The 10,961-nt window shown below is 40.5% G+C and overlaps 1 protein-coding gene across 1 annotated transcript; it reads right to left on the bottom strand.

Annotated features, from left to right (window-relative positions):
- Window positions 1-2,769: 2,769 nt before the first annotated feature.
- On the bottom strand, window positions 2,770-10,348 carry RPL8 (ribosomal protein L8). The gene is made up of 6 exons (XM_032220245.1): window positions 10,248-10,348; window positions 8,922-9,065; window positions 8,287-8,428; window positions 7,752-7,970; window positions 6,683-6,798; window positions 2,770-2,980 (listed from the first exon to the last, which is right to left on the bottom strand). The coding sequence occupies exons 2-6, from the start codon at window positions 9,057-9,059 to the stop codon at window positions 2,822-2,824; spliced, it is 774 nt and encodes a 257-aa protein (XP_032076136.1). The 5' UTR covers window positions 9,060-9,065; window positions 10,248-10,348; the 3' UTR covers window positions 2,770-2,821.
- Between the last annotated feature and the right edge of the window lie 613 nt (window positions 10,349-10,961).

Raw genomic sequence — 10,961 nt, 5'->3', positions numbered from 1 at the left:
TTCTGCCAGGATAACCAATAGCACCCACTTAATCAACCCTGCCTAGTCCTTAAAAGAGAAACTGTTGGACCTAGACGGGTTTTGGAAATCTCAGACTTATAGCTTGGACTTGGAAACTTTTTAAAAAATTTTCTAGAAAAGGCAATGGTGAAATGTATATGCACATTTGCCCAGAAAATTATTTGATACAAGGGGTTAAGTTCATGTAATTAATTATTGCAGTTTCTTTTTGTAAAATCTATATTACTTTTTTTTGTCTAGGGTAAGAAAATCAGGATCACTTTGCTAACTTTAAATTTAATTATACAAAAGATTTAAAATTTGAGATGTTGATTTCAAAACTACAAATATTCTGAACTCAAATGTCCTCAGCTGAAATACTAGATAAATAGTACCATGATGACGAAGCTAGGCACGTGTGCCACAGGTGGCACGCAGAGCCATTTCTGAGGGCACAGGAAGCGTTGCCCTGTCAGCTGATTTTCGACCTTGATTTTTGGCCCTTTCCCAAAAGTTCGGAAACGAACTTCTGGTTTGCACGTTGGGCTGCTTTTTGCCCTCCGGAGGCTTTAGGGAAGTCTCCTGAAGCCTCAGGAGGGAGAAAAACGGCCCAATGGGCAACCCAGAAGTCCATTTCCGAATTTCCGGTTTGCGTGCTGGGCTGTTTTTCCCCCTCTCCAGGCTCCTAAAAAGCCTCTGGAGCCCGGGGAGGGGGAAAAACAGACTGACTGGGCCCACTGGAAGTCGGAAAACAGGCTGTCTCCAATCTCCAGAGGGCCTCGGGGGGGGGGGGGGAACGACTCCACACATGTGCAGGGGGCACGGCATGGGGTGGGCACATGAACTTGCACAATAGCAAACGCACTCATGCTTTTGGCACCCGAGGAAAAAAGGTTCATTGATCCAGTATTAGATTAAAATAACAATTAGTTATTTGAATTTACTTACTGTGGACTCAATTTCAGTTTTGAAACACATTGCTAAATAATAGTTCTATTCCTAAGGGATAAAACAGAAGCTAGAAAGCATGTGGCTTATTTATGGGAGAAAAATGGGATTTATACAATATAACTGGGAAGTAAGGAGAAATTATGTTAATTAAGGTGCGAAGTGTTTGGGGTTCATATACTATAGGTTAGATTTTCTCTAACAGGAAGAAATTGTGTTCTTTATCAGCTCCGTGTTTATGTAGCTGTGAATTTGTAATATCTACACCCGGAATTATTCCATTCTGTGTAACATCTCTTGGATCTTCTGTTCTTTGGTTGTTTCCTTAGATTAAGAATAAGCTGGTGGAACATGCTGATGTGCCAATAGATGTGTTGGACAAATATGGATTTCTACCCAGGTTCCCTCTTACTCAACTTGAAATTTACAGAAATATTCACAATCTTCCACTGTTTGTATTTAAAGAGTTGCTGCTTAATTAGTCTCCCATCTTAAGAGTTCTTATTTTCAGGAGAAAATAACCAACTACAGAATAGGGATAGCTATTATACTAGAATAAATTTCAAGTCTTTAGTAGTTGTCTAGACTGATCACTTGATGCCACAAAGTACCTTAAAAGACACCCCTTGATGCCCCTAAGGTAATTTAGACATTCTTACGTGCCAAAAGATCACTGTAAATTAGGAATGAATGCAAAATGCTGATACAATAAGCAACTGGAATTCACAAAATATATACATTACTTATTGTATACTATAAAGCTATACTGACAAACTTGGTTGTTTACAATAGAGAGCTATTTTTACTACCAACTTTTCCTTTTACCAAAAAATAAAATTTAAAAATTGTTTTATATCAAGACTCTAATCTGATAGCAGAGTTTGTCTCAACAATATCTTGCCTATTTTCTTTAACAGATGCTTCTTGTATATAATCTAGACCTAGGCTCCCCTACAGCATTTGTGGTCTTATGCTCCAACCTATAAATATCAAGCTCCTTCTCATCCAATTTCAAAATCTGTTGTATTTTCCATAGATCCATTTTGATGCATATTATTTTTTTAAAAAAATTACTGCCCAGGATCAGTATTAGTACAATCAAATCACTCCCAAATGGCAGGGAATAAAGCAGTTTTTACTGACAATACCCATTGAATCCATAAGTTATCTTAACTCACCAACTGGCAGGCTGCTGGATCATAAAATTCCCATATTGAAACGCAAACTAGGCTGTCTTCCTGACTAGTTTATAGTTTGGACTCTTTCCCAAATTACCTGGAATGTCACTAGCGGGATATCTGTAATAAGTCATCCTTTTTTCAACATGCAACTAAACTTCACATTTCAGAGATTTCACTGCAAGAAACCTGAGCCACGCATAATGTAGACTAGGATATACTACTTCACATAATGCAAGCCCAAGAGAGAAATGAGGAAGGCCACAGGGCGTATTCCTACTTGGTTAGCAGAGAACTTCAATTCAGTATTGCTTAGCTCCCATCCTTGGACAGTTAAATTTTATCTATTTTATTAAAAATGAAATGAAACTCTTATATTATTCCCTCTCTGCATGTGTACCCAAATCAAAGCAGTTGTGCTATACGGAACCTAGTGTAGTTACAAAATTGTTCCTCCCTTTATTCTTCTGTAATTATTGGGGATTGGAAGAGATATTTATCTGGGTGAATCAGCAAAGCTCCATTTTCCAAGGTAGGGAGACAAAATATACATTTTTTGTTTTGATCTTTGATCATATATAAATAAAGTCTACCTTTTAAATATAAAATTGCTTGGTAGATATTTCTAAAATAATTCTCACACTCAATTTTTTAATCAGACGGCATTTATTTCTGGATATAGTAAAATGAAGAATTTAATTCTCCTTCTCTTGCACAGTCTTTGTCCCACGCAGTCTACCAGTACGTCGGGCTGCAATAAGACCAACTTTGCGACCAGCAGGAGCATCCCTCCTAATAGTCGAAGGCTTCCCAATGTGCTGATGGTTACCACCACCGAAGGGATGTTCCACAGGCTGGGAAAGAGAAGCAATCAAAATCAAGGGCAGAACAGAAAGGTATTTCAAATATTAAAGGAACTTAATTAAAAATCTCATTAGGCAAATGACATTATTATTAATGTTACCAAACTGAAAACAAAAATTCTGATAGCATCTTATCCATTGCAAGAAAGAACCAGCATTAACTATTTTTAGGAAGTGGTGCAATCTGCCGGAAGAGTACCGTGTTTCCCCAAAAATATGACAAGGTCTTATTTTCTTTTTACTTACAAAATATGGCCTTGGGCTTATTATAGAGGAGGGCTTATTGTTTTGGGGTTGCCGGGCGGCTGCTCCCTTGCGAACTGGCTCCGGGCACAGCCTCAGGGGCCAAGCAGCCATGAGGTGACCAAACTCACAAGCAACAGCCCGGCAAACTCCCTCTCCAGCTGGGCAGAGTGCCATTCACTGACCTAGGAGGTATCCCTAAGGCGCCAAGCCACATGGTGCTCTGCCCACTCCCCAGCACCCGCGGCTTGGCACATTAGGGATACCCCCTAGGTCAGTGCATGGAGATCTGCCAGGTTGGAGAAGGGGGTTGCATGAGCGCCTGTTCCGCCCCCAACAGGCATGCCTCCTAGCCTCAACATGTATGGGCTCAGTTCTCCCTGCAGCAGCCGTCGCCGCGCTCTGAGCATAACGTCTTCTCTGGTTCCAAACTCAGCTGCCGAGTCTTCCAGCAGCGGCCGCTCTAGGAGTGCGCTCTATGGTTGTGGACTGGCTGCTGGAAGTCTTCCAGCAGCCAGTCCACAACCATAGAGCGCACTCCTAGAGCGGCCGCTGCTGGAAGACTCAGCAGCTGAGTTTGGAACCAGAGAAGATGTTATGCTCAGAGCGCGGCAGCAGCTGCTGGGAAAGCTGGGCAACTCCCCCTCCGGCCAGGCAGAACGCCACTCCCCAACCTAGTGGTATCCTGAAGGCGGCAAGCAATGTGAGCGCCTTTCTCCCACTTCCCGCGGCTTGGCGCCTTCAGGATACCACTATGTCGGTGAGTGGTGCTCTGCCTGGCCGGAGGTGGGATTGTCCAGGGGGTTTATTTTCGGGGGTTGGCTTATATTTTTGCCCACGCGAAAAATGTGGCAAGGCTTTAGTTTCAGGACAGGTTGCATTTGCGGGGAAACATGGTATGTACTACTGTATTTTTCGGAGTTTAAGACGCACCAAGGTTTTGAAGAGGCAAATTAAAAAAAAGTAGGTAGATAGAGGGATAAAGAGGGAGAGAAAGAGAGAGAAATACAGGACGTAGGTAGGGAGAGAGAGTAGTTAGGTAGATAGGTAGATAAAGGAATAGAGAGAGAGAGAAATAGAGAGAGAAATAAAGAAATACAGTAGGTAGATAGGGAGAGAGTGTGTGTGTGTAAGTACATAGGTAGAGGGATAGAGAGAAATAGAAAGAGATAAGAGAGAAATACAGTAGATAGGGAGAGAGAGTGAGTAGGTAGGGAGGTAGAGGGTGAGAGAGAGACAGATAGACAGAGAAATACAGTAGGTAGGTAGGTAGAGAGAGAGTAGGTAGGTAGATGTTTCCAAGTGTATTTATCCATGTGCTGGAGAAGGAAATCGCTGACAATCTGCAGCACCTAAGTCTTGTTTCTGCTGGCACAGCACTTGATCAATGTAATTCTCATCAATCACTCTAACTAAAGAGCTTTCTGAAAGGGGGGGAAGTTTTTGCACTCTGTAAACCTTCCAAAAATGTGAAAAACGGGCCTGTTTTTTTTTTTTTTAAAGCATGAATAGCCTTGGGGGACTTGCAGAGTGCTCCTGGGGGAGGGGCAAAAATGAGCAAAAAACAGGCAATTTTTCACGAAAACGGGCCTGTTTTTGTCAAAAAAAAAAAAAGTATGCATAGCCTTATGGAGGCTTATAGAGTGCTGCTGGGGTCTGGGCGGGCAAAAAATGGCCCATTTTTTGCTCATTTCTCCCCTCCCCAGTCCCCAGGAGCTCTCTGAAAGCCTCCATAAGGGTATGCATGGCCATTTTTGTGAAGGGGACAGGGCTTCGGGAGGCAAAAAATGCTGTATTCGGTATATAAGACGCACCCAGATTTTCAGCCTCTTTTTTGAGGAAAAAAGGTACGTCTTATACTCCGAAAAATATGGTATCTCTTGCTCTCTGCTTTTAAAATGTTAAATTGATAGCCATATATTAACTTTCATCTAAATGTTGTATTACCATTTTATATTATACATTTTGTTGTATTATATTAGCATTTGGGACTAAAATTTTGCAAACAATATAGCAGGTGTAAGTGCAAGCATGGAATTCATCAACATTACCACTAGGTTTGAGGGAGGAGACACATAACTAGTTCCCCCCAAAATTAGACCTATCCCGAAGATAAGACCTAACACTCTTTACATGTGCGCCTGCACAGCTGCCCGCCCATTCCATCTGGTTGCTCGCAGTGCCAACACGAGATGAAGTGAGGGGGGGTGGGGTGGAACTGGCCCATGCACCGGCTTACCTCAGGGTCCCCATAGCCAGGCTACCCATGCCCTGACAACTGCTTCATGATGGCAGCACTAACAACCATTTGCAGCAAGAGCCCATATGGCTGCTGGCTCACTTCTTCTGCTTGCTCGCGGCCACAAGAAAGCAAGCTAAGTGCTGTGGCCATGAGATGAGGCAAGGGTGGAACCTCAGTTTATCTCAGGAACCCCACAGGCAGGCCATCCACGCCCTAACAACTGCCTTGTGGCTACAGCACTGGTGCGTCACTTGGCCTCCTGCAGTTGTGAGCAAGCTTGAGGTCCTGCCGCTGGCACGAGGTGAGGCAAGTGTCATGATGTGGGCGGTCTGGCTGCCGGGGCCCTGAGGTAAGCCAGTGTGGGGCTTGTGAGATCGCTCCACTCCCCACCTCACCGCAACTGGAACACTACATGGCCTCCTGCCAGCTACAAGCAAAAGAGGGGCACCCATACACAGGGGGTGGGGGAGAGAGACATCGCTGAAAACAATATTTAGTGTTTATTTCAGAGAACAAAAGAAAATAAGACTGGGTCTTATTTTCCGGGAAATATGGGTAAGTCAAAAGCTATCTTTCATAGAACTATATTATAAAAAGACTTCTCTATTTTCCTCTTTTCTCATTCAATTTTCTTTTTATCCTCTTTACCAAATAACCTAATTTAGAACCACGGATGTGCATAAAAGTTGGCACCTTTTTTAAAAAGCAGTCTCTTTTGTTGGCTAAATTGTAGTGGAAAAATCCCAAGAAAATATGCATTTATGATGAGATCCTGACAGTATGCAGACAGGTATTTTAGTAACGTTCTGTCCAAAGTTCATTGCTCCCCCCCACCCCGGGTAATTGATGATAAAAGAGATTTGGGGCAGGATTGATCTAAAAAGCAGCAGCATATGTAGATCAAATTTTGTGCTGGAGACTAAGCTGCAAAGATATCACTAATTTTAATTGAAAATAAAAACACATTCTTCCTTTAGGACCAACACAAAATTATGCAACGAAAGACTGAATTATTTCTGTAGTATATGCAATCTTCCTACGCTTGTTAACATGCAAACCCAAGAAAAGTAGAAGTTTTATTAAGGAGATGTTGACAAGTAGTGTACAGACCTGTGTCACCTCCAAAACATCTTGTCTTTTTAGGCAATGTATTAAAGTAGTAAATGGAAATAAAAGAATTTAACATGATAAATATAAAAACTACGTACATTCATAGCCACACCACGAACTCGTGGCCAGCAATTTCTTTTTGCTTTGTATTTATGGTAGGCCCGCCCAGCCTTCAAGATGGGTTTATCAATACGACCACCACCAGCAACAATACCTACAAGAATAATAGGAGTACAATCATCACAAAAGATAATCTCTAATGACATTTTTTGCAAACATTTACTAAATTCAAAACATTCTTAATTTGTCATATTGCATGTTAGTTATTAGTTATATATTACCGTATTTTTTGGAGTATAAGACACACCAAGGTTTTGAAGATGCAAATTAAAAAAAAAAGTAGGGAGGTAGAGGGACAGAGAGATACAGTAGGTAGGGAGAGTCGGTAGGTAGAGGGATAGAAATACAGTAGGTAGGTAGGGAGAGAGAGATTGGGTAGGTAGATGTTTCCAGGTGTATTTATCCATGTGCTGGAGAAGGAAATTGCTGACAACCTGCAGCACCTAAGACTTATTTCTGCTGGCACAGCACTTGATCAATGTCATTCTCACCAATCATTCTAATTAAAGAGCTTTCCGAAAAGCGGGGGGGGGGGGGAAGGGGGGAGTTTTTGCACTCTGCAAACCTTGCAAAAACGGCCCCATTTTTTTCAAATAAAAGGCACGAATAGCCTTGGGGGGGGGGGGCTTGCAGAGTGTTCTGGAGGGGGGGGGGAACGAGCAAACAATGGCCCGTTTTTCATCAAAAAATTTGCATGCATAGCCTTATGGAGGCTTATAGAGTGCTGTTGGGGGCTGGGGCAAAAAAACCTGCCATTTTTGTGAAGGGGCGGGGCTTCAGGAGGCAAAAAAAAAATGCTGTATTTGATGTATAAGTCACACCCAGATTTTCAGCCTCTTTTTTGAAGAAAAAAGGTACGTCTTATGCTCTGAAAAATATAGTAGTAGTATATACATATAACTAATTTTTTTCTGAAATAGGAAATGACCATTACATTTTCACAACCTTTATACTTCCAGTGCCATGCCATGTTGCCCTATGTAAACTTCAGATATTACAGATTGCAAACATATATTTAGGTTCAGAAATGTTAGGGGTAATATTTACCAACAACTGCTCGATTTGCAGAAGAGATCACCTTCTTAGATCCAGAAGGCAGCTTCACCCTGGTCTTCTTTGTTTCAGGATTGTGGGAAATAACGGTGGCATAATTTCCAGAAGCCCGAGCTAGTTTTCCACGATCTCCAGGTTTCTCTTCAAGACAGCAGATAATGGTGCCTTCTGGCATTGTACCAACAGGCAGGACATTGCCAATGTTGAGCTGAGCTGAAAGGGATGGATTTGCATGAATGAAAATGCTCATTATAATAGTGACCTCTGGGTTACACAGAAGGAAGAATCATGTGGTTCTACAGTAATAAAATAGTTGGCAAGTTTGGTAGCATCTTCAAGGCTAAGGGTGTACCTTTTGAGAGCAGCAGATGCTCTTGATACCTGATCCCTTACAAAGATGCTTGGCCTTGAAGGTCTGCCAGACTTTGTGTCTCTTTTCTATTTCATGGTGTTTTTCTCCAATATCAACTTTTCAAAGGATGCAGATGTTACAAGAAATCCTAAATGGCTACCGATTGCCTTTACTTACCTTTCTTGCCACAATAAACAAACTGTCCTGTATGAATGCCCTCCGCTGCAATGAACAGTTCTGTTCGTTTTTTAAACCTATATGGATCGCGAAAAACAACTTTGGCAAGAGGGGCTCCTCGACCAGGATCATGAATGATATCCTAGAAATACACAATTAAAACTTGAGAAGTTTGAGAAGGGCATGGCTTCAAAAATACAATTAACACTATTACAATTTTACTTAAAGAAATATTTACTTGTGCTCCTGCAGCTCAAAATGACGTTTTTATACCAACAAAATAATATTGCCAAAGAAACTAATTACTTCAAGTGCCATGTATTTAATATCCATACTGCAATTATATTAGAAAAGATGGGTATGTATGCATGTGAAAAGTTTAGATGCATTTTAAATTCCTCACCCAGATGTTTGCTATATTTAAATAAGAACTTTAAATTCATATTTTAATTCTTGTATGACACTCAAAAAACCTTTCTATCCAACCATCACTTTAACAAGTCCGAAGCTTCTGTTCATTTTGATTTTAAATAAGCTATTTGTAAGTCTGTTCTCTTGGTATTGTCTTTACTAGTAAAATTTTAAACTTTAAAATAATGTACTGTTTCAAAGGAACTCCACAACTTGATACTTGCCTTTACAATGCCCTTGATATAGCCATGTCTTTCAGCAAAATCAATAGCCCTCAGCTTTGCTGCACCCTTTCTGTGTTTCACATGGGCCCTGAAAACAGAACCTGCACCTTTTCTTTGACCTCGTATTACACGGCCCATTGTGCACTGAAAAACAATTGGAATCAATTATTTAGGATTTTTTCTTTAAGAACAAGCCCATTATTTAATACATACTGTAATGTTACGTATCATTAAAATAAAAACTGTTAAGCTCCTGACAAGATCATAAATAAATCCACTTGTACTCTGGAAACAGGAATGCATAACTTTAATCCAGCTCTTTCAGTCCTTTTAAGGTTGTTGGGATAAAATTGAAGATTTAATTTGCAATAATGTAAGAAACCTTGAGTCCTTTGGAAAAGCAAAATATACACTGGGTAAACAAATTAATTTTAAAGTTGTTAAAACTAATTCTTTCTTCAGAGCTATTTTTGACTTTCCAATCAAGTTCTATTATACTGCCTGGGCTTTCCTGTAGTCCCCCTTTCTAAATACTAATTGGTTCTAATACTAGTTTTCTTGAGATCAGCCAAATTCTGATCTTACAGTAACAATGTACCAATATTAGCTGCAGTTATTAAACGTTCCCTCTATCTAACATTCCATTTTTTAAAACAAATTTCAACATATAATCGTTTTATCTTTCTATATCTTCGTTTAGTGATTAAATCAAACCTGAAACAACTATGATCCTTTTTAATCTGATCCATTTATCATTAATGCATTCCTTAAGCCTCCATTTAAAAATATTCAAGGAGTTAAAACGGTCATTGGTTTTTTTAAACATAAGGCTAATTTTTGAGAGTTCCAACTTATTCTGTGGACAAATGTTCTTTTTCTATGTTAACTTGAAGTTCTTCGAATGCAGTGGCAGTATGAAAATGGAATGTTGGACAAAAGGTAAAAACGATTTAATGAGCAGTGGATCAATTGTGAATTATCGTGTAATAACTGAAAGTTGAAAAGCTGACACGTTGTAAATGAAGGGCTTCAAAAACAGCTCGGAACGAGAATTTTAAAAAGTCGAGAAGACAAACTTTTAAACATATCAGAAACAGAAAAGCTTTTCGCCATATTTCTCCAATGTTGCTCGTGGCCAAAGAGGAACGGCGCTCGCTTGCCACGGAAACTAGCTAGAGAGCCCGAAAATGCTCGACCTCATCTCAGAAAGCTTCGACAAGGTGGCAAGCAGCTCAATAATACACAGAGAAGGCCAGGGTGGGGTCACGGAGACCCGATGGAGACGGATATGATTGGAACGCTTCCCTATATCGGAGACATTCTTACCTCTGCCGGAGTCTGGCCCAGGAAAAAGAAAGCTGGGGCAATGACAGCACTGCAAACTCTTTCCGGCCACGACGGAAAGCGCCAAGCCAAGCATTCTCATGCTTGCTGGGTAATGTAGTTCTGGTACCCGGGAATCTGAATTCGTTCTTTATTTCCCGTTGCATTACTTCCGTTCTTTATGTATTTGTTTGTTTGCTCATTCAGTTTCGAAGCCGTCAGATTCCTCAAGTTCTCTGGGCGATTTACATATAAAAATTAAAAGAAAAGAAATTACATCAAGAAAAAAGACAGCTGCCCGGAGATTGAAGCCTCGAGGCCAAAAACAAAGGGGCTCGATCCTCCATCCTAATCAACTGAGGCCTCAGAATTACATACAGCCCCCTCTGCAAGCCTTGAGTCCCATCACGAGTGCTCAACAAATCATATAGATAATTATAATCATCAATGTCGCAGAAAGAACACTCTTGAATACATGATTATAGTATAATTATATACTATAATTTGACTAGTTTTACAATTAATAAAATGAAATCAAATTTGTTGTGACCTTTTGTAGGAAGTTATGATCCAGCCCTCTCCCAGAAAAATGAAATATCCTAGGAAATATTGAAAAGGCAGAATATTTCTCTGGATGTGAAAAGAAAGAAACATGTTTTAAAAGACAGAATAGCTGCCTGTAGCTTCCTGCCCATCCCCACTTTGTTAATGGGCCAT

The sequence above is a fragment of the Thamnophis elegans genome, chromosome 6, assembly GCF_009769535.1.
Source record: "Thamnophis elegans isolate rThaEle1 chromosome 6, rThaEle1.pri, whole genome shotgun sequence".
In the NCBI taxonomy this organism is placed as follows: domain Eukaryota; kingdom Metazoa; phylum Chordata; class Lepidosauria; order Squamata; family Colubridae; genus Thamnophis; species Thamnophis elegans.
This window is presented reverse-complemented; position numbering and strand designations above follow the sequence as displayed.